General features: G+C 38.1%; 1 protein-coding gene across 1 annotated transcript in view; it reads left to right on the top strand.

Moving 5' to 3' along the window:
• LOC150092765 (oxysterol-binding protein-related protein 8-like) overlaps positions 1-24199 on the top strand; it is a 159114-nt gene extending 134915 nt beyond the window's left edge. The window contains exons 15-17 of the mRNA XM_090414273.1: positions 4547-4732; positions 23304-23593; positions 23946-24199. Of these exons, the coding sequence (XP_090270399.1) occupies positions 4547-4732; positions 23304-23593; positions 23946-24199 (730 nt within the window). The remainder of the gene's footprint in view (positions 1-4546; positions 4733-23303; positions 23594-23945) is intronic.
• The last annotated feature ends 1400 nt before the right edge of the window (positions 24200-25599 follow it).

Below are 25599 nucleotides of genomic sequence, written 5' to 3'. Positions count from 1 at the left end.
CAAAAATCTCCAGCTTAACACGTTCACAGCAGGATGATCGGGACTCTCTCGCTACCACCCTAACCATCTGACAAGTTGAATGAAAACACTGTGATCCAGGACAATTTTGTCCTTGTATATTGGTTGATTATTATTATTTATTATTATTATTATGTGATACCTCCAGGAAGTCCAAAGACTCATCGAGGGAGGGCACCTACTCTACAGCTGTCTCCACCACTCAGTCCACCAACTACACCAATGCCATCTACTGCCCACCAACACCACTAGTATTTTCACAGACAATCACAAACATCCATGCCCATGGCAGGATTCGAATCTGTAGCCTTTTGGCTGGAGAGCAGATGCTAACCACTCAGCCAACTAGGCCAGCTGTTGCACCACACACATATCATGACAGTTCGTTGATTATAACAAAATCTGTGTTGAAACGGGGAGAACTAATGGGTTTTTATTTTAGAATATGTTAGAAAACAATAATTAAGGAGAATGCTATATTTGGTTTGTATTTTCGGATTACTAAAGAGTGTAAATATGTGAACCATCATTTAATGATCCATCTGAGAATGGGAAATATAAGGAAGAGAAAAAACAGGCATGAATAAAAACATTTATTACTGGAAATGAATTATTAATAATTTACATTTGTGATGTTATGTGTGTCCTATAAATTGCTTGGTGGAGCAAATTATGTGATCCTTTGAACATAATGATGGCATAATTTAATGAGGAGAGTGAAAGTGATTTGTTTGCAAAATATAACTAATAAATAGTGACTGTATATATTTTGTAGCTTAGTAAATAACTACAGGGAAGAACTAATCCAGTGATTCTAGGTGTGGCAGGAATATGTATGAGTTGATGAAGCAGCAGATATTCTTGTAAAATTTCTTGTGCTTGTTATGTGTATTTATTTCTATATTTTATTTATATTTTGTTTGGTTGTCTAAGAATGTTCTTTTATTCACTGATGACCAGTATACACTTTTTACATATATTGTTTTTACGTTGTTATTTGCTTATACTTGGATAAAGGATTAAACCAAGAATATAATTTCTTCCTAAACATCGCTTATTCTCCACCCTCTGCGCTCCTTGGCTTGTAGCAGCACCCCACTAAATATCCTGCCTTGCCCACCTTTTCCTCACACCATATGCTTTCAAAACCATTAGTGGCACTGCCCTCTAAAGCCCCACTCTTAGAGGACATAAGTCATCACTTATCACAAGCAGTACTCCACCACCACATTTTCTCTTCCTATCCTGCTGAAAAATGCTGTACCCTGCTACTTCTATTCCTGTTATTATATCATATTCCGTCAACCACATCTTGGTGATCCCAATAATCTCTGGCCAGGCTGATGCTATCAGCGCCACCAATTCATCTCCTTTATTCCAGATACTCTTGGCATTAGTATAAAGCATAAAAATGTCACTGTTTCTATATTTATCATTATCCTCTCCAGATGCCAGTGGACTCAGTATTACTGATATTGTCCCCCCCCCCTCCCCTGAAGTACCCATTCCCACAAGAGGCCATCCCTGCTACCATCCAACCTGGGAATTCTAGTTTTTCCCTGCATTGACACACTGACTCATTCAGAAAACAGAAATCTCTCCAGATGCCTACATCTGTCCTCATTCAAATGCAAGCGATCTCTCCCATACAGTTCCTTTCTGTCCTCAAATGCCCTCCAAGCATCTACATATTCCAATCCTCTCTTCTGACACATTCTGGTTATCACGCTGTTCATTATTACTGCACTTCTGCTCAGCTTGTCATTATCATACCTGGGCAACACACAAACTTTCCTCTCTGCAATCTCTTTTATACAACCTCAAGCAAAGCATGAATCTCAGATCTCTCGCCACCCGATTTACACTGCCTCTCAAGTCATTTGTGCCCACCATCACAATCATCTCATCCACCCTTTCACTCTGCTTAATTGCCATAGCCACACTTTCTAAACAAACACTCCTCTAGCATCCTATTTTGCACACTGTGAATCATTGAGTCTCCATACATCACACTTCTTACCACTCTGTTCCTTGATTGCTCACCTGCATCTCTCTCTCTCTCTCTTCTAACATTTTCTCTCTCTGTGTTCCTCTACTTACTTGCCATCCTGGCATCACTCTATCCCTGGTTCCAGAACTACCTCGCATTCTTCTCATTCCCTCTTTCCTACTGTTTCTATTCTCTCCTCTTCTATTGTTCCCATAACGCTCTCTCATTCCCTCTCTTCTACTCTTTCTATTCTCTTCTCTTCTATCATTCCCATAACTCTCTCTCACTCCTACTCTGATTCACCTTGCATTCATTTCTTCCATTCACCTAATCTCATCTTTCACACTTCTCATCTCATTCCCCGAGACATTTCAACTCCTCTCTCTCTGCAAGTTAGCTACTCTTGCTCGCCATTCATCCTCCCAATTAAGACCATCTCTGAAAACTTCAATTATTTAAACTTTCCACACTCCCTCACTTTTATTTTTTCATTCATATTTTTCACTCATTATTCTTACCCTCTATTACACTACTCATCTCTCTAGGTTGAGATTTTCCCACCCCTGATGCAACAAGGTCGGTTATGGTAATCTCTAACTCACTAAGTTCTTCCCACTCCTACATTTTGCGCACATATGTACTCTCCCTTCTCTCACCCACCACATATCCAACTGCCGGGATGCATACATACCACAAGCACCACATACCACAAAATCCTGTAGTATGTTATGCAAAATATAGTCCTTAAATGGGGGAGGACTTGGTGACATGGCATTTGTAATTGGAGTTGCGGTTGCTGCTATCATTCAAATAATGCCGAAGAACTACTACAACTTAATGCTAAATACTAATACTATACTATGTTATATGCTCTACTGTAAGCTAGTTTACTTATACGATACTATAAATATAAACTGTATTTAACTATACTAAATAACTAACAAAAACTTTTTTCTTCTCTTCCACTGCAGATGCATCTACATTGCATTTTACATTTTTGATATCATTAAGACACTTCAAAATGCTAATATTATGCAATAAAATTCTGCCTAAAACAATTGCAACTACATGTCACAAAAGCTTTGTGAAAATGTGACCACGGACATGAAATCAACACACATACATTAAAACTAGTTCCTGCTAACGATTTATGCACATGCAGACACTGTCCAGTGCAAATATGTTAAAGCTTACAAGATTCAGCTGGTGTAGAAATTACAAACAAATGACAAACCCAACTTGAATGTATTTGTTCTGAAAACATTATCACTGCTTGGATGGTGATGACAGTGAATTTCTTGATATTCAGAATTTCTTTCCTTCTCTGATGAAGCCACCTATAATGGAACAAGTGAATGGTGGTCCCAAATTGAACATGGCATGTCCTGACTTTGGATTTCATGATTTGGCCATTTTTCTTCAGAAGCCACTTAACATTGAGCTTGCTAAAAAAAAATTCAGTGCTTTGGATTGTGCAAGAAACTGTTAGCATGATGGCAGATCTCCATCTTATTATCTCAAGCCAATGAAAGCCTTTCTGAATTAGCAGTTTCCAGATAAATATACTGAGAGAATGGGCCCCTGTGACACTAGAGTTTATTTTTCTAAATTCTTTGTGATAGTATTTATAAATGGCCTCATATAATTTTGCTGAGCTTCATCAGCATATAATCACTGTTTACAATTCGGTTGCACTTGACATTCCACAAAACACTTGCCAAGAGTTAGAGTACAGTCTTATTACTTGTCAGAGTGTACATGTGGAGATTTAGTAAAATCATTAAAATTTGATAGATTCCTGTGTGTGTAAATGAAAACCTTGTGATTCTATTGCTGTTAGTTTGCGAAATACATCATTTTGTTATTGGTATATTTTATATGTGTGTGTGTTTCATTAGGAACCCAGTTGTACCATTACTCGAAAACGAATTTAATATAAACTGACCTGTAAAAAGGCTAGGATATGTGAGTCTAAATAGCAAAGAACAATCTGAATACAAAGTGCTCCTTAATTAAATATTTTGATTGATAAGGCTAAAGTTCTGCAGGTTTATGCAGATTTCTCAAGGAAAGATTACATAAAGAAAGTTCTGAAATATTGTCCTGAATCTCAGTGCATCTGATGGGTTATGTTTATCCCCATTGTAGAAGATAGTGCTCCTTAATGCTGCTCATATCAGTTTATTTATTTTATTTTATTTATTTATTTTTATTTTTATTTTTTTGTATCATACTGTTAGGACTCTGGTATAATCACCACCATGCTGCTTTATTCAAATCATTTCAGGTAATGTTTAATTTTCTATAATGTTTGTTTGTGCTTGTATTCCAGTTCATTTCATACTGAAGAGACCCCTGATTCTTGAGTAAAAATTTTATACTATGGAATTTTTAGTACTTGCATAAATTATCCATTGTGTCTTTCTTTTTTTTTTTTTTATAAGGATAATTATATCTAATGATATGGTCTCATGACTTATTTCATTAAATTATTTAACAGTAATTAAAGTTTCTTTATTTTATTCATTTTCCCCCTAGGTTGTGGCAACATGTTTCATCAGCCATTCTAAGAGGAGATCAAATAGCGGCTACAGAAGAAAAAACGTTGTTGGAAGAAGCTCAAAGAAAAGCTGCTAAAGAAAGGCAGGCTAAGATGGAAAAATGGGTACCTAGTCACTTTGCCCAAGATTTTATCACTGGGGAATGGGTATACAAACATGCAGAGTAAGTTGACATTAAATTCTTTTTATTAAATTATGATTCCATTCATTTCACGTGAAATGAAATACAGTTGCCGAAACACTATTTTGATAATAGTTGTATTAAATGGATATTAACTTAAGTATTAAATGTTATATTAAATTATTTGGATGAGTAGCATCATTAAGCAGAAGCTGTAATAATAACAGCTTTTTCAGGGTATTTAAACAGAAAGGTGATCATCTAGTTCAGGTACAGAGGAAATGCCAGCACCTCCATAGCCTTATAAAGGTTCCTCTAAAGATGGAAGTAATGCAGAAGTCATATATTTCATATATATATATATATATATAGGTCAAAACTGGTTGGGGTAGCAGACCTTGCCATAATGATATGCATTATGAAATAATAAGGCAATTGATGTGAAGTTATTAGCCTTTATATACAAGTAGCCCAGTCGGGAAGTTACATCATGTGCAAACTTTGTTTGCTTACACTCGGATAAAGGATGAAACTAAGAATATAATTTCTTGGCATCTTTAGTTTAGAATATAACTAAAGATGAATATATTTGTAATGGTATTGCTATTAACTTGCACAACTTAATATATGAGTGGAGTCTGGAAAGTTCTGATAAACATCTAGAACAAAAATTATATTAACACACCTGATATGATTACAAGAAAGAATATATGAGAATATAAAAACATAAATTACTTTCATAACTCTGCTACTAGCATGTTGTTTCTTGTGGTTATATCAATTGCTTTAATATCATTTTTGTCTAGGTGTTTATCAGAACTTTCAAGACTTCCCTCCCATATTTTCCTTCCCATTATCCCTATTATTGTTAATGTACAAATTAAACAGCAGTGGTCCAAACACAGAGACCTGTGGCATTCCGCTGATTTTGTGCATTCTCTTTAATTTTGCTCCAATATATATACTACTATTTAATGGTTGCCACTCTCTTATTTGAGTCTCCATAGCTCAGTCAGTATAGACAAAGCCCTTTGGTCAGAAAGGCCTGGATTTGATTCCTGTCCATGACATTAGGAACCTTTATCTGGTCTCTTTCGACTAAAGGTGAGTTAACTGGTCGCATACAGAGGTGGAGGGTTTTTCTCCCAGTAACCCAGGTTTTTCATCCCTCAAAACAGGAAAACCAGTCTCTTTAACACACATGGCTCCAGTTATAAATATGTATCTCCTTGCGTCATATCTCCCTAGTAATCACTTGCAACCTTCTCAAAAAGAGAGGAGGTCACAGAATTAGGATCAGGCCTCTCTTATTCATGTCACCAGCTTCACATTCATTTTACTCTCCTTACCAGCTGAATCACTTTCTTAGCTTGCTCTTTATACTTTCTTCATATAACTGATCATTACCATTATGCCCAGATTTGGTCACCTTGGTTCCTTCTTGATGGGGAGGAGGTGGAGAAGATCCAGAGGCGAGTGACTAAGATGATAGCAGGTCTATGGAATGAACCATATGAGAACAGGTTGAAGATTTGTGGGTTGCAGAAACTAGTTGATAGGCAGAAAAGGGGAGATATGATTAAGACATTCAAATTGCTAAAAGGATTCTATAGGATTAATTCAGAGGATATTTTTGAGATCAGGACTGGTGGTGGGAGAACTAGGGGACACCTATGGAAGCTGGGCAAGAGTGTGGTTAGCAGGAGTGTTAGAGCTGGGTTCTTTACTTTTAGAGTGGTAAATGAGTGGAATAAGCTGCCAGAGTCTGTTGTGGGTGCTATGACAGTGAGCGAGTTCAAGGCAAGGTATGATAGATACTGTGAGAATGTCGAATAGTTGTGTGGACATGATGTTTAGGGCCTCCCTCGATGAGTCTAAGGACATCCTGGAGTAGCCCGAAATAATAATAATAATAATTATTATTATTATTTCGGGATATTTAACAACATCAATGTGTGAATGTATTCCAAAGGTCAAAAAGGCTAAATATGATAGGTTTCAAATAGATGAATTGAAAGGATTACGCATGAAATCTGAAAAAAATATGGTACTGTGGAGGAAGCAAAGATGGTAATGATCATTTACATGAAGAGTATAAACAGCAAGCCCGGAAGGTGACTCAGCTGGTAAGGGCAGTAGAGGTGTAGTGTGAGCAGAAAATAGAAAATCAGACCAAGAAAAATCCTATAGTGATTTTCCAACATGTAAAAAGAAGAATGATTATGTTAAGATAATATTAATGGATGAAGAAGGGGTAGATTGGTAATTGCTGTTGAGGACATAGAGGTATTCAGTGAGCAGTTCATTGGTGTGTGAAATTGTGAGAACCTCAAGTGTAGAGGAAATGGGAGAGGATGGCTTACTTGTGAGTGAGCAAGAGGTATACGAGGAATTAAGTAAGCTTAATGTCAATAAGTTAATAAGACATAGAGACTTTTGTTCACAAAAGTCTTCACAAAATTTTTTGGATAACAGACTAGTGATTGGATAACAGACTAGTGAGTTGGATAGGTAACTGGTGTCAGATAGGTATCAGGTTGTATATGGCAGGGTGGTATCCCAAAAGAGTGGAGTCATTAGTCATATGCTGCAGCAGTCTGTTATGGGACCTTTGTTGTTCATCTTGTATATTAATGATATTGGGATGGATTTAACTGGAGATATGCAACTGTTTGCAGATGATGCAGTATTGGAGAAAACAATGAGGAGTGAAGCAGATGTTGTGGCCTTACAGGAGAACTTGAATATACATTATTATTATTATTATTATTCAGGCTTCCATGGAGTCAAAAGACTCATCGTGGGAGGTCCTTTCTAAGAAACACAAGTCTATCAAGACTCATCGAGGGAGGTCCCTCCTAGGAAACACAAAGTCTATCATACCACTCCTTAAATGCATTGACCGTTCTCGCTCTCACCACTCCATCAGGCAATGCATTCCATGGTTCAACCACCCTCCATGCAAAGAAACCACTCCTCACCCTCTTTCTCACAGTTTCCTTTTGTAACTTCCAGGGATGGCCCCTTGTCATGACTCCTTTCCGCTGTTCGACCAAGTGAAAGAACTCCCAGTGTCAACCCTGTAACCACCTCTCAACAGTTTAAAAGTTTCAATCATATCACCCCTGTTCGACCAAGCGAAAGAACTCCCAGTGTCAACCCTGTAACCACCTCTCAACAGTTTAAAAGTTTCAATCATATCACCCCTCCTTCTTCTATCCACCAAACTCTGCAGTCCACACTCCCTCAGCTGATCCTCATAACTAACACTGTACAGTCCCGACACCATCTTTGTTATCTGCCTTTGTACCCTTTCCACAGTTAATTTATTCCCTTAAAATCCTGGGAACCAGATCTGAGAACAATAGTCTAAGTGTGGTCTGATCAGAGTCTTATACAATGGAATGATAACCATTTTATCTCTGCAGGTCAGTGTCCTTCTCATTATTGCAGCAATCCTCTGTGTTATCTTCACTACCTTTGCAATATGTCACCTAAATTTCAGGTTTCTATCAATCATCAAACCAGATCTCTTGTCTCTCCTACTTCCTCCAGTTTAACTCCTCTCATAGAGTATGCAGCACCCCAAACCTCAAGACCTTACATTTTGCTGTATTAAACCGACATCTCCATTCATTTGCCCATATATCTAGCTTATTCAAATCCTCTTGCAGGGCTACCACATCTGCACTATTACTAATAACCCTTCCCAGCTTCGCATCATCTGCAAACAACTGAATGTTCCCTTGCAATCCACGGACAATGTCATTGATATAAAGGTTAAACAATATAGGTCCCAGTACTGAGCCCTGTTTAACCCCACTTGTAACCTTCTGCCTCTTTGATATTGCTCCACCATACACAACTCTCTGATACCTATCAGACAGCCAATCCTGAATCCAGTTGACCAATCTGATATCCAGAACCATGTGCTGCAACTTGAATATCAGCTTATCATGTGGTACCCTGTCATATGCCTTTGCTAAGTCTAGGAAAATGGCAGTATATGCCTTTCCCTCATCTAATGCTCTTGCACCTTTATCATAAAAGGCTAGCATATTGCTAAAACAAGAGCACCCCTTCACAAATCCATGTTGACTCTCACTGATGACATTACCCTCATCTGCCCAATGCTGTGTATGGTCCCTCACTACACTCTCCAAGATCTTACTAACTACTGATGATACACAAACTGGCCTATAATTAGACACTTCCAGTCTGAATTGTATAATTCAGATATTATACATATTGTATAAGTGGGCAATTGAGTGGAATCATTCATCAGTTCGGCGTTGCAAAGTATAAGGTTATGAAATTTGGTAAGCAGTGATAGGATACAAAGTATTAGATGAGATGAAAGATGTGGTAGTGAACAAGGAAATGAGTTCAGGGGTCACATTGCAAAGTTGTGAAGTCATCACATTGGATTATAGCAATGATGCAGAGGAACTTGACATGCAGAAATAAAGAAGTTATGCAATTATATATGACCTTGATAATGCTTCATACTCATATACAGAGATCTGATCACCTGATTTTCATGGTGATGAGGATATATTAGGAAGCAGCTGGAGAAGATTCACTAAGGTGGTAATAATTAGTCTTTGGAATGTGAGGTATGCAGACAGATTGAGAGAATGCATTTTGCAAAGTCTTGTGAATAGAAGTGGGGATATGATTGAGACATATAAAATTGGTTACGAGCTGTTACCAGGTTCGTGTGGAAGAGATTTTTTATAGCATAGAGGGAGACTAGTGTAGATCAAGAAACCTCCCTGGAAACTGTATAAGGAGGATGTGAGTAAAGGAGTGAGAAGAAGGTTCTTGGTGTGTAGAGTGGAATGTGTTGCCTGAAAGTGTGGTGAATGCAGACACATTGAATGAGATTATAGTATAATCTGATGAGATTTGTGTGCATGTAGCAGTATGTACCTCCCACATTGTGCATTGATTCTTGATTCCATCGGGTCTGACATTAATAATCATAATAATACAGCTGTGACTGGCCATATATTTTTCCCTAGAGTAGAAAGGAAATAAAAGGAAAAGAAAGTAGCATGACATGTTGAAACATCCCTAGAAACTGAGTAAAAATATGTTGAGCTGAATATGAGAAATACATTTGTGAATTTGTGAACATTTGAGAAATACATACGTGAATAATAGTAATGGCAACATCCTGAATTAACTCAAGGTGACATTCTTGGTTACAGCTGGAAAATATGTCAGTGAGGTGTATAAAGCACTGAAGTTAAAATATTATTATTATTATTATTCATGCCTCCATGGAGTCAAAAGACTAATCGCAAGAGGTCCTTCCTAGGAAACACAAAGTATATCAAGACTCATCGCGGTAGGTCCTTCCGAGGAAATACAAAGTCTATCATACCACTCCTTGAACTCATTGACCATTCTCGCTCCCACCACTCTATCAGGCAATGCATTCCACAGTTCAACCACCCTCCATGCAAAGAAACCAGTTCTCACCCTCTTGCTCACAGCTTCCTTTCATAACTTCCAGGGATGGCCCCTCATCATCATCACTCCTTCCCTGTACCACCAAGCGAAAGAACTCCTCAGTGTCAACCATGTTACCACCCTCCACAGTTTAAAAAGTCGCAATCATACCACTTCTCTTTCTATCTACCAAACTCTGACCTCCACATTTCCTCAGCCGATGCTCATAACTAACATTGTACAGTCCTGAAACAATCTTTGTTTCAGGACTGTACAATGTCTGCCTTTGTATCCTTTCCACAGTTAATTTATACCCTTCAAATTCTGGGCACCAAATTTGAGAACAATAGTCTAAGTGTGGTCTGATCAGGGTCTTATACAACGGAATGATAACTCTTTTATCTCTGCAAGTCAGTGTCCTTCTCATTATTGCAGCAATCCTCTGTGTTACCTTCACCACCTTTGCAATATGTCCCCAGAATTTCAGGTTTCTATCAATCATCAACCCCAGATCTCTTGTCTCCCCTACTTCCTCCAGTATGACTCCTCCAATAGGGTACGAAGTGTCCCATCGATGTATTCCAAACCTCAACACCTTACATTTTGCTGCATTAAACCGAATCTCAAATTCATTTCCCCATCTATCTAGTTTATTCAAATCCTCTTGCAGGGCTACACAACTGCACTATTACTAATAACCATTTCTCAACTTCCCATCATCGGCATACAACTGAATATCCCCCTGCAATCCACTGACAATGTCATTGATATAAAGGTTAAACAATATAGGTCTCAGCACTGAGCCCTGTGGACCCAACTTATAACCTTCTGCCTCCTTGTAATTGCCCCACTATACACAACTCTCTAATACCTATCAGACAGCTAATCCTGAATACAATTAACCAACCTGACATCCAAACCCATGTGCTGCAACTTAAATATCAGCTTATCATGTGGCAGCCTGTCAAATGCCTTCGTTAAATCCAAGAATATGGCAGTGTATGCCTTTCCCTCATCAACTGCTCTTATAACTTTATTATAAAAGGCAAGCATGTTATTAAAACAAGGGTGCCCTTTCATGTTAACTCTCACAGATAACATTACCCTCATCTGCCCAATGCTGTATGGTCCCTCACTAATTTCTCCAAGATCTTAACAACTACTGATGACACACAAACTAGCCTATTTCCAGTCTGCTACCGCCCTTATGCAATGGCACTATTTTACCTTCCTTCCATTCACTGGGCACCTTTCCCATAGCCAAACTTTCATTAAAAAGCCAGGTCAAAGGAGCTGTAAGTTCTTTAGCACATTCTCTCAAAACTTGTGGTGAAATACCATCCAGTCCCACAGCTTTACTGACATCCAGATTACTCAGTATTTGGAACACACTCTGCTCCTGCACCTCTAAACCTCGAATCTGCCCTATCCTTCTAGATTAAAATTTACTCCTCTGGGATGAAATACTCCAATAAAGTGTTCATTGAACACTTTATTGGAGTATTGTTCCACTATGTCCTCTGCATCAGTCACTCTATTCCCATTTTTATCCCAAATGTCATTCTTCAACAATCATTTCTCCTCCTACTGGCCACATAGCTAAAAAATTCCCTAGGATTTTCTTTGGATCTTAGGGCCAATCTCTTCTCATATTCCAGTTTCATCTTCCTTATCATACTAGTCACTCTCCTGGCCTGAGTCTTATATTCTTCATGAATCTGCTCTTCACCTGTGTCCTTATACCTCTTCTATAGCCTCTTTTTCACATGCAGTTCCTGTTTAATATTGTTTGTCATCCACTTTACACCAAATTGTGTCCTCTTCTTCACATGTGGAATACAGCTTACTATTGCTGCTAACAAATATGCCTTCGCAATTTCCCAAGCACTAATGATATCCCAGCCTTCCAATTCCTTCCTCCATGAATCTTCCCCAAGTTGATATCTAAGACTATTATAATTACCTGCCTTATAATTCCACATACATTACCGTCTCTTTGATACTTCTGCATTTCTATTCATCTTTTCATGTCAAAACCTCATGGTCACTCTCTCCAACTGGTGGGAGAGATGTCATCTCAGTTATTATTATTATTACCCCAAGACCTCACTCATGGAGTCAAAGACTCATCTGAGAGGTCCTTTTATCACACACATCTCATCATACCGTGTCTTAAACACACTCAAACTCCTTGCAGACACCACACTCTCAGGCAAGACATTCCAATCATTCACAACTCTGCACGAAAAAAACCTGCTTCTCAGTCCCCTACTCGCACCCTCTTTATACAGTTTCCAGGGATGACTTCTGGTTCTTCCCTGATCTCCCACTATTCTCTGTAGAACTTCTCCATCGTTGATCCTATAACAACCCTTTACCAACTTAGGTCTCTATCATATCTCCCCTGTTCATCCTGTCCACCAGACTCTGCAAATTACATCTTCTCAATCTTTCCTCATACTCGACATTCCAGAGGTCAGAAACTACCTTAGTCAGTCACCTTTGGACCCTTTCCAACATCTCTTCATCCTTCTGAAAACCCCAGTAACCAAATCTGGGACAACGAAACAAGAATCTCCCTACTTCTACATGTCCGTGTCCTCTGCATCATCCCCAGAAGCCTTTGTGTTGTCTTCACAATTTTGGCAATGTGTCACTAAATTTTAGATCCTTATCCACTATCATCCCCAGAGCTCTTATTTCCTCTACCTCCAACAGTATATTCTCACCAAGCATAAATTCTGCATCCCATCTTTGTTTTGCAAATTTTAAAACCTTACATTTTGCAACATTGAACTCGCATCCCCATTTCCGTGCCCAATCACTCAATTTATACAAGTCTTCTTGTAAGGCCACATCTTCACTACTCTTTATGGTTCATCCCAACTTTGCATCATCTGCAAACACCTGAATATCTCCATCCAAATCTTCACCAATATCATTAATATACAAGTTAAACAGTAATGGCCCTAAAACAGACCCCTGAGGCACTCCACTAGTGACTTTCCTTTTCCTGTATATTGCACCCCCATACACAACTTGTTGATACCTATCAGATAGCCAGTCCCCAATCCAGTGCACTAATCTAATATCCAACCCCATATGCTCTAGTTTAACTGTCAACTTATCATGAGGTACTCTATCAAAACCTTTGTGAAATCCAAGTATATTACTGTGTATTCTTCTCCTGTGTCCAAGGAAGCAGTCACTTTATTGTAATAAGGAAGTGTAGATTGCTAAAACACAACCTCCCTTTAGCAAATCCATGCTGTCCATCAAAGATTATACCATTGTTGTCAACCCAACTCTGGATCCTAGTTCTCACAAGCTTCTCCAACAACTTCACCACAACACCTTACACACAGATAGGCCTGTAGTTTGATGCTTGAGTTTGTTCACCTCCTTTATGAAGTGGCACAATCTTGCCCTCCTTCCACTCCTTACGAACTTGACCAACTGCAAGACTCGTATTAAAAAAATATGTCATGGCAGGTGTCAACTCCATGGCGCATTCCTTCAGAATACACAGTGATATATTATCAAGTCCCACAGCCTTATTTACATCTAATTTACTCAACTCCCCAAACACCTCTTGCTCACTTACAGACAGTTTCTCCTCCCCATCTCCACCACACATTCTGCCACAACTGTCTTTATACCATTTTCTCCAATCAATGTCATCCTTTCATAATCATTCTTTCTTTTGCTGGCTACATATCGAAAGAACTCCTTAGGATTCTTTTTGGCTTCATTAGCTAACTGCTGTTCATACCTCTCTTTAGCTATTCTCACCAACCAAGTCACCCTCCTTACCTGGTCTTGGTAGACCTCATGAAATTGGTTATTTCCACTTCTCTTATGCTGCCTCCACAATGCCCTTTTTCTCTGTATAGCATTCTTAATATCTTTATTCATCCATCTCACACCTACCTTATTTAACCTTCTTACCCTTGGAATACATTTAGACATCTCATCTACTAGATAGTTTTTGAAAATTCTCCAAGCTGCATTGATCTCTTTTCCAGCTAACTCCTCATTCCACGCTACACCCGCAAGCTGTCTCCTGAGCTCTTCATAATCATCCCCCTTTTAGTTCCAATATATACCCTTTTCTCACAGGGGTCCTCGTACTGCTGGCAACCATCCAGGTAATCACCTCATGGTCACTCTCACCAATTGGTGGATGATTTGACACCTCATTTATAATTACATCCTCTGATGAGATGACCAAATCCAAGACCCTTGATCCTCGTGTGCCCTCTGTTACATACTGTCTGAGGTAGTTATCCCTCAAAAACTTAAGAAACTCATTTTATTTACTTCCAGTTGCTATCTCATCATTCCAGTCTATATTGCCATAATTAAAATCATCCAAATGATCAAAATGATCACCCTTTTCTTATTTGCTTGGCTAATTTGACTATACATTTCACCAAGTATTTGATTCCATTCACCTCTATCTCACACCATACTGCCTCAAAACCACTGGCACTATTTAAGTCTTGCATCTCTGCTTTGCATGGACATAACTCTTTCTCTATCATCAATAGCACTCCCCCTCCCTTTTTACCTCTTCTATCCTCACGAAACACATCATACCCTTCTATCTCTATTCCTGTCAGGATGTCATCCTCTTCCAACTACGTCTCACTTATTCCAACAATCTTTGGGTGAACAGACGCAATTAGTGCAACCATTTCATCTGCCTTATTTCTTATACTTCTAGCATTTGTATACAAACACAACAGCTATTTCTGGATCTACAGCTAGTTCCACTGATACCACTCACTCGATGTGATCTCTCCATGCTCGACTGGGGCCATTTCCCTTTCTGCTTCTTCATTTTAGAACCCTTTTCAATTTCAACTGTTTCCTCTTGATCCCTAGTCATCCCATTCCTTTCCTGCCTATACATGCTCTCATCTCCTCTTGGATCATCCACCTTTCTCAGGCTGTGTACCCCTGTCTACCCTGAGCCTCCCTGTTTCCCTGCTCCTCTTGCACACCCATTCTCTCATTTTCTATACTCATACCACTCAGTTCCCCATTCATATCCACCTCTTCAATCTCTCCTGTCTTATTCTCCTGCTCGTCTGCATCACTCCCCCTCTCGATCTGATTCATTCTCTCTATTCACTTCTCTACCTTCCAGCAGCAGTCTCTCCAAGCGACTCACACCATAACCACTCAAATGCAGTCCATCGCTCCTATACAGTTCACTTCATCCCTCAAACTCATTCCACACATTAACAAACTGTACTCCGATCTCTGCACACATTTCAGCCAGCATATCATTCATAATCCTTGCTCTCTGCCTCATTTCACCACAGTCATACCTAGGCAACACACTGACTACCCTTCCTGTCAAGCTATTCTCTTTTATCCTTCCAAGCAGCCTCTTGATATCCATTCTGACACGCTCTTTGTTCCTCTCTCAAATCATTTGTAGCAATTAATACTGTTAACTCTTTTTCTCGCTCCTGCCTCATATCTAATTCCTCAATCACTCTACTCATTTTACCGCCTGGAAAACATACCTTGTCTATTCTATCCTCTAGCACACCTTTAATAATGGAGTCGCCATACAATGCCACTCACTCATCTTTCCTTAACCCTTTCATGCCATCGTGATTTATTTTAATAGTTTTACCTGAATTCTCTTAATTTCATTCCGCATCCATTTCATTTCTTGCCTCATCCAATCCAATTCATCTTCTGAATCTCAACACATTCTCTCTATCATTCAATCTTTCTAACTCTCGATCCCCTCTTCTCACTTTCACTCTCATTTATCCTTCTTTGTTTCCGTACTTTCGGTCCATCATACATCCAACTTTCACTATCATTCTTCTCACTTTCACTCTCATCCATCTTTCTTTGTTTCCGTAATTTCGGTCTAACATGCGTCCAACTTTCTCTATCATTCTCCTCACTTTCAATCTCATTCATCTTTCTTTGTTTCAGTACTTTCAGTTTAGGCAAGAAAAATCCCCCATACTAATATACTGGTAGTGCACAACGTTTACAGCCGCTCTTACTCAAACAATTACGCATATATACTTAATTATTCCTAGAATAACTTATCTCAATCAGGAGCTCTTCTTAGACACGTCCACAGCGCTTGGCTCACTAGTGCCCTTATCAACTCCTCTGATGCTATGATCAAATCCGAAATTCTTGAACCTCTTGTTCCCTTTATTACATGTTGCCTAAGACATTTGTCCCTCAAGAATTCTAGAAAATCCATTCCCTTATTGCTACATGCATTTTCCTCTCTCCAATTTATACTGCTGATGTTAAAATCTCTCATAACAATCATTCTTCTTGCACTTGCCAAGTTCAACTGTCTAAACATCTCCTGGTCCTTACCATCTGTGCTCCTTGGTTTGTAGTAACACCCCACTAAATATCCTGTCTTGCCCACCTCTGCCTCACACGATATACTTTCAAAATCATTAGTATCAATGCCTTCCAAAGCCTCCACTCTTAGAGGACATAAGTCGTCACTTATCATAAGCAGTACTCCACCACCACGCTTTCCCTTCCTATCCTGCCGAAAAATGCTGTACCCAGCGACTTCTATTCCTGTTATTATATCCTCTTCTGTCAACCATGTCTCAAGTTATCACAATAATCTTTGGCCAGGCTGATGCTATCAGTGCCACCAATTCCTCTCCTTTATTCCAGATACTCCTGGCATTAGTATAAACTAACCTAAATAATGGTATAGTAATAATTTGCAGAGATTTAGAGCTTTCTTTTATTAAAAATTTTACAGTAACTCATTATAACATAAATGCAGTAGAATTCCAATTAATTTGGAATTAATTTTTAGTACATCTGGAAGAACAAAAACAAAATTGGAATATAACAAGAATATGCTTAATTTATTTGGGACACAATATGCCTTTTAACCAGCCAGTAACCTCTACCACATGGAGTGTTAGAAAAATTATATAATCTTGCTTCAGAAGTTTAGTGCAGATGACGTCTGCCATGCTAATGAAACGGTACTGTTTTATTATTATTATTATTATTATCCAGGCCTACATGGAGTCAAAAGACTCATCGTGGGAGATCGTTTTTAGGAAACACAAAGTTTATCATACCACTCCTTGAACCCATTGACCATTCCCACTCCAACCACTCTCTCAGGCACTGCATTCCAAGGTTCAACCACCCTTCATGCAAAGAAACCACTTCTCACCCTCTTGCGCACAGCCTTCTTTTGAACTTCCAGGGATGGCTCCTTGTCATTGCTCCTTCCAAAGAGAAGAGGAACCACATAGCCCCTCTCTCCAACTGGTGGGAGAGATGTCATCTCACTTATTATCAGCTCTTCTGATGCTATGACCAAATCCAAAACTCTTGAACCACTTGTTCCCTCTATTACATGCTGCCGAAGACATTTGTCCCTCAAGAATTCCAGAAATCATGCCACATCAGATGGTTCCCAATGTTATAAACACACTACACTGTTTGGATCAATAAAAGCAATGGATTGTGTAAGTGTTATGCTTAATTCAAAAATGTCAGGAACTGATAAACAAAAGTTGTTAGTTATTGGAAAAAGGAACAGGCTTTGATGTTTGAAAGGATTTAGAGTGGTGAGTTTATCAGTCCATGTGAGCAAAAATACGTTAATGATGTCTGAATTTTTAAGAATTTGTTTATGAGTTAGGACAAAAATTACAATGGAAATCGTGAAAAAAATTACTGGTTCTTGATAACTGCTAAGGCGTTCATTGCATAAGTTATGTTTTACAAGCAATACACTTTATGGCTGATAATTGGCATGGAATAGGTAACAAGACTATTCAAAACTGTTTTGCTCAGTGGTTTAAACTTATTTAAGGAAAAGCTGTAATGATAATGAATAAGACCAACTATGAGAGGACAATAGACTGCCTTTTACAGGATACCTACACCTATCAAGAAATTAGTTATGACCCTACAAAAATGTAAATTAAACAATTAAATAAGCTATTATAGGTATTATTTCTGATAAAATTCCCACGTTACTCTGCTAAAATAAACTATTATTTTAATGGCTAATATAGCCTACTTTCGTTTAGGAATGCTCCTTTTTTTACAATGTCATTGGCTCTTTACCCAAAACTTAGGGCATTACTGAAGTGTTATAAAACTAATATATGAAGAATGATATAGGAGGAAAATTTGGACATACCTTTTTGGATGTTGTTTTCTGTATCCTTATTCTGGCGATGTGCCTTCATCTGTTGTTAAGCTGTTAAAAGAAGGGGGAAAGGGGGGTTAAAGTAATGTGGGGGAATTGTTTGAAAAAACCCGGGTTTTTTATATGTATAATATTATTATTGTTAAGGGTGGGTAGAGAGTGTTTGAGGGGATGAGAGAAGGATCTGAGGATAGAAATTATTTTTTTGGGGAAGAGGAGGGATTTAAGGGAAAAAGTCAGGGGTGGGAATAATGGGGTGTGAGCTGTTTTGACAGGTGTTGTCTTTGAAACTCGTGGGGGAAGTGGAGGCTATGTCATGTCAGCTAGGTGTTTCTGTCTTTGGTGTACTTGTGTTGCCTCCTATTGGTTGGAGTCGTGCCCCAATTTTTATGTTATGGAGCTTCCAACTCTCAGACGTTTATTGACGAAAACTCAATAAACTCACCAATGCCATCTACTGTCCATCATCACCACCGACCATACATAATCTCTGAGAGTTGGAAGTGACATAAAAATTAGGTCATGACTCTGACCAATAGGAGACAACACAAGTACACCAAAGACAGAAACACCAAGCTGACATGACATAGCCTCCACTTCCCCCACGGGTTCCGAAGACGATGCCTGTCAAAAATGGTTCACACCCCATTACTCCCACCCATGACCTTTTCCCTTAAATCCCTCCTCTTCCCCAAAAAAATAATTTCTGTCCTCAGATCCTTCTCTCACTCCCCCCTCCCAAATGCTCTCTACCTACTCTTAATAATAATAATATCATCCATATAAAAAACCCAGGTTTTTTCAAATAATTCCCCCACATTACTTTACCCCCCTTCCTTTAACAACTTAACAGCAGATGAAGGCACATCGCCAGAATAAGGAGACAGAAAACAACACCAAAAAGGTATGTCCAAATTTTCCTCCTATATCATTCTTCATGCCCTAAGTTTTGGGTAAAGAGCCAATGACATTTTAAAAAAAGGACACTCCTAAACAAAAAGGCTATTATTATTATTATTATTATTTGACACCTCCAGGGAGTCCTAAGACTCATCGAAGGAGGGCACCTATTCTACAACTCTCCGTCTCCACCACTCAACCTCATCCACAAACTGCCTCATCTACACCAATGCCATCTACTGTCCACTATCACCACTATTATTTTCACGGACAATCACAAACATCCATGCCCACGGCGAGATTCGAACCCACAGCCTTTTGGCTGGAGAGCGAATACGCTAACCATGCGGCCAACCAGACTGGCATTATTATCCATTAGCCATCTATATTAGCCATTAAAATAATAACAATTAAATTAGCTGCTGGATGAAGTTGTTAATTGGGATCAAAATACTTTGAATAAGTTATGCACTCATTTTGGAAGAATCCCTCGTTTATATGGTCTCCCAAAAGTTCATAAAGAAGGTTATCCAGTAAGACCCATCATGAATTGTATTGAACTCTCCCACCTATAGGATTGTTAAATTTCTTTCATGTTTATTTATTAACTGCTCGTACGGGTAATCCAGATCATTCATCAAGAATTCCACAAATTTTCTTGAGAAAATCAAGGATATTGAAATACAAGAGTCAGATTTGTTAATCAGCTTTGACATTGTTTCTGTCTTTACCAACATTCCATTATCTGACACTGTTAATTTACTATATGATAATTACCCTTCTGATATTGCAAAGATTTTTGAATTTGTTATAGAATCGAGATATTTCAGCTGGAAAAACAAAATCTATAGACAGACTGAAGGTACTGCCATGGATAGCCCTCTGCCTCCACCTTTGGCAAACTATTTTTTGAACCATCTGAAAGATACCTTGTTCTCATCCATTCATCCCCAACCCTCTCATTGGTTTTGTTATGTCAGGGATGTTTTTGCTGTTTGGCCTCATTCTGAAAATGAACTTACCACAAATATTATTTCTGGGAAAATTCCGATGTTACTCCTCTAAGCAAATATTATTTTTATGGTTATTTAGCCTATCTTTGTTTAGGAATGCCCCTTTTATAATGTCATTTGCTTTTTACTCAAACTTTAGGGCATTACTGATGTTTTATATAGACAGATATATGAAGAATATATAGGAGGAATAATTCAGACATACCTTTGTAGGATGTTGCTGACTGTCTTCTTATTCAGCGGCATCTATGTGGCGATATATGTTCATCTGTTGTTGAATTATAGGAAGTATGATTGAAAGGAGGGGGGGGAGTGGTTGGAAAATGTGGGGATATAAAGAGATGCAGAAGAATTATTGGTGAGGCAAGGGGTATATGAACTTTTTGAAAAACCCGATTTTTTTTAAATTTTTTATATATTATTAAAGATGAGCAGGGGAGTACTTTAGGAGGAGGAGTAAAAATAGAAATTTTTGGGAAAGGAGAAGGATATGATGGGATAAAATCAGGGGTGGTAGTAATGGAGTGTGAGCTATTTCGGCAGTGCATCGTCTTCGGAGCTTGTGAGGGAAGGAGCACTCCTAAACAAAAATAGGCTAAATAGCCATAAAAATAATATGAACTTACCACTTTCCTACAATGGATCAGTAGCCTTCATCTGAGCATTAAATTCACCATGGAAAAAGAAAATGCTGGTAGTTTACCATTCTTAGACATTCTTCTTACTCACATAGACTCTGATAATTTGTCAACCAGTGTTTATCGAAAACCTATTTTTACTGGCAAATACATTCATCAAAAGTCTACTCATCACAGCACTAAAAAAAAATTGGTGTTATCAAGTCTTTAATTAATAGAGCATTCAGCTCCCTCAGGCTGACAACAAGAACTTCTCACTATCAAAACTTTAATGGAATTTTATGGTTACAACCCTCATCAAATCCAGCAGATAATTGACTGCTATGTTCCAACACCTAAGGATTCTTCAACAGACTGCAGAATTCCAATCCCTTATATTTCTGGTATCTCTTAACCTATTGGTAGAATTTTGAAGTATCACCTTATTCCCATATATTTTCCTGTCAACAAAATATCACCTTGTGAATGTAATTTGACATACTTTGGGCAGAAAAAAAAATTAATGAACTTCAGTATTATATTGAATACATGAAACCTCAAAAGTGTGATCTGGCATAACATAGTATTGACACTAAACACAGTATCCGATGGGATGAAGCACATATTCTCCATAGAAGCAGTTTTAAATATGAATGCCTTTTCAAAGAAAATTGTGAGGCCCTTTTACATCAGCCAAACCTGAATCAGAATGATTGTCGCTGGATTGATCTCTCCCAAAAGTTTGGGAGATTCTCATTTTATGTAAACATCAAAAATAGTTTTTTATTAATATTATTTATTAATATATTAATTTGTAGCACACAGCAACCATTATTAATTGGTAAACTGATTGTTGTATGTACCGTTTTTTCTCATTTCTTTGATTTGCTTGTTTCTATTTCTACACACTAATGATGTACTGTTATTTTTGGTGTGAAATATCTGTAATTTCATTTCATTAATACATGTAAGACTAAATACATGTCTAAACATGTATTTAATCTTACATACATATACCTTTTTAAACTCTTGATGCTTAACATTTAATTGTGGCAACCACTTAATTGGGTCAAATTATGCTATTCCCGATGTGGTCCAATTAGCCAAAATCCCTGTATCTCTATCTTCTCTTTTATTATTATTATTACCTAAGATCCCATGGAGTCAGACTCATCTAGGCAGTCCTTTTATCAAACACACAGCTCATCATACCATGCCCTAAACACACTCAAATTCTCTGCAGACACCACACTCTCAGGCAAGGCATTCCAATCATTCACAACTTTGCATGAAAAAAAACCCGCTTCTCACACCCCTCCCCATACAGTTTCCAGGGATGATCTCTGGTTCTCCCCTAATCTCCCACTATTTTCTATAGAACCTCTCTAGCATTGATTTGATAACAATCCCTTAATAACTCGTAGGTCTCTATCATATCTCCCCTCCTCCTCCTGTCCACCAGACTCTGCAAGTTGCATCCCCTCAATCTTTCCCCATACTCGACATTCCAGAGGTTAGAGACCAATTTAGTCAGTTGCCCCTTGACCCTCTCCAACATCTCCTCATCCCTCTGAAAACCAGGTGACCAAATCCGGGCACAATAGTCCATGTGTGGCCCAATCAAAGCCCCATACAATGGAACAAGAATCTCCCCACTTCTACAAGTCAGTGTCCTCTGCATCATCCCCAGAAGCCTTTGTATTGTCTTCACAATGTTGGCTATGTGTCCCCTAAACTTCAGATCCCTATCCACTATCACCCTCAGATCTCCCATTTCCTCCACCTCTGACAATATCCCCACCAAGTATAAACTCTGCCTCCCATTTTTGTTTTCCAAATTTTAAAACCAACTTTAAATTTTGCACCATTGAACTCACATCCCCATACCGTGCCCAGTCACTCAATTTATTCAAGTCTTCTTGTAAGTCCACAACATCTTCTCTACTCTTCATGGTTCGTCCCAACTCTGCATCATCTGCAAACAACTGAATATCTCCAACCAAATCTTCACCAATATCATTAATATACAAGTTAAACAGCAATGGCCCTAAAACAGATCCCTGAGGCACACCACTAGTAACTTTCCTATTCCTGGATATCATTCCCCCATACACTTTATGTAAGTGACATATATAATATGAACTGGTTAAGTGATTCTATCTTCACTCTTTAACTTACAAACTATGGATTTGAATTCTACTTGGCATGAATGTTTGTGAATGTATCGATTTAGGTAGTATTTAATTTTCATCACCTACTGTGCAGTTCCCACAACTCACTTCCTAGATTATCTAACCCAGCTCATCCACTGTACTAAATTTACAATCTTTTGTGTGGTGGGATTGTCACAAAAAAGAAATAAATTTACTTTTAATAGTCAATAGGATTTTTCTATAATCTCCTATATGATACCAGTTTATTTATTTTAGTTCTCGCCCATGGGATCCAAGAAATGATGTTCTGCAGTTTGAATATGATTATGTGATTCAAACTAAAACCCGTCACAGGACTCCTGCAGTACAAACAGGCAGTATTTTGAGTGTAAGTGACTCCCAACAAGATCTTATACGCCATGTACCAGTAGACTGTGTTTTAGCTGGAAGGACACAGCCGTTATTAGTTCAAAAAGGTCACAGAACTAGTACGACATCTCGAGAAAGTGAAAGTTCATCGCCTGATGGAGAAAATAATCATGCAAGTGACTCTACTGAGAGTGATGGCAAGTTTACTCATTAAGCTTAAAATTAGGTGCTAATTTTTAAACTTGAGAGTATCTGTTAATTAAAATTTTTAAATGTACAAAGAAAATTAAAGGCTTTTATTTTAATGGAGCTTGTCTTGTATTCTAATCTTTTTTTTAGGTTGAAATATAGAGGAAGCTCCATTACCATAAAAGCCCTGCTATTTTCTGTTTATCTAATATTAGGAGCTACATGAAAATTTCAGAACATCTTAAATTTTTAAGTGTATTCCTTAATTATTAGCATTATGATGGAACTGAGTAACTTATAATGATATGTATATTATGCTGCAATGAATAAATATTCATTTATTTATGCTGTTTGCATTAGGTCCAGTAAGCAGTCAGTGGCAGGGAAAGGCTGTTATTACTATAGCCACACTACAACAATCTCTTCAACCTTTGCAACAACTACAGCAAGAATCAAATCAAACTCTACAAACAATACAGCGTCATCTAGAAAGTGTAATGGCTCATCAGAGACGTATTCAAGAACAGCTTGCTCAACGTGGTGATATGACTGTTATTGCAGCTGTAATTTTAGTGCAGGTGCTGCTTCATTGGCTTATTAGACTATGGCTGTAAAACTTTAAAATATTATATGTGATAATGAAGCATGCAACTGCTTATATTTTAATTTATTATATCAGATAACATCACCAAGATGTACCACTCAGTAGTACATCTTAATGTAAATACACGTTTAAAACAAATCTAGAAGTTTGTGCATTGCACTAAACTGAATATTATATAGAATTAATAGATAGTTAATGTATCAAAGACTGGTGAATTATCTGGTACAGATGGCCTTCTTTATCTGTCATAATGCAAATCACTCGACAAAACCACAATTAAATGCTAAACACTAAAAGAGCTGGTTGGAGCTAGGATTATCCAGAATTGAATAGATAACAGTGGTATATTCTTTGTGATGATCAGCATGCATTTGTTAAGAGGCGATTATGTTTTACCAATCTATGAATGCAACAATAAGGTGACAAATGCATTGAACCGGGAAAATGCAACATAGATTAGTATAATTAGATACTGCAATTGGAATAAATTGGAAAGGATGAGATTAGACAATAGATTTGATGAGCTGAATAAGCAACTAGCTGTCAGATAAGTATTAGCAAATTTTGTATGGAAAAAGAAGCACCTCAAACAAGGAAAGTCACTAGTAGTATTCCACTGGGGTCTGTTTTGGGGCCATTACTGTTTCACTTTTATGTTAAGGATATTGGGAGAGGTTTAAATGAAGATATAGAATTGTTTGGAAATGATGCAGATTTGGGGAGAATTGTGAGAAGCAGAGATGTACAATGGTCTTACAGGAGGATTTGAATAAGACTGTGTTGGTGGAGCCACTATTCCAATGCTGCAAAATTAAGGTTTTGAAATTTGGTAGGCAAGGATAGATTACAGAGTATACATTTGATGGAAAAATTTTGAAGAATGTAGAGCAAACAGGGGATCTGGGAATGGTAGTGGCCCAAAATGTAGCGGTCACAGTCACTTGGTGTTTCGAAGGAAATGAGGGTATTGGAGAGAACTTCATTGAAATTGATTAAGGCCGTGTTGGATTTCTAGCATTGAGGGGGAAAATAGACTAAGGAAATGCATTTGCAGGGCCTCAAGAGTAGGAGGTGGACAAGATGTGATTGAGACATAAATTGGTAAGGGATTGTTACTCGATTAATGTGAAAAGTTTTTCATAGGATGGTAGAGAGAGAGAGAAAGACAAGAGTAAAACAAGAAGCCATCGCTGGAAGTTGTATAAGGAGCGTGAGGAGCAGATTCTTTGCATGGAGTGTGGTTGGCAAGTGGAATTCATTGCCTGAGAGTAGTGCAGTGAGAGTGAAAATGGCAAATAAGTTCAAGGCACAGTTTGAGTTTGCGTGTGTGTGTGTGTGTGACAGAATCCCCTGTGATGCATATTTTGATTTCATGGAGGTCTAATATTAACATTATGTTAATAATAAAAG

Source organism: Typopeltis vanoorti, chromosome 25, assembly GCF_054136105.1.
Source record: "Typopeltis vanoorti isolate ZY-2024b chromosome 25, IOZ_Tvanoo_1.0, whole genome shotgun sequence".
Classification (NCBI taxonomy): domain Eukaryota; kingdom Metazoa; phylum Arthropoda; class Arachnida; order Uropygi; family Thelyphonidae; genus Typopeltis; species Typopeltis vanoorti.
This window is presented reverse-complemented; position numbering and strand designations above follow the sequence as displayed.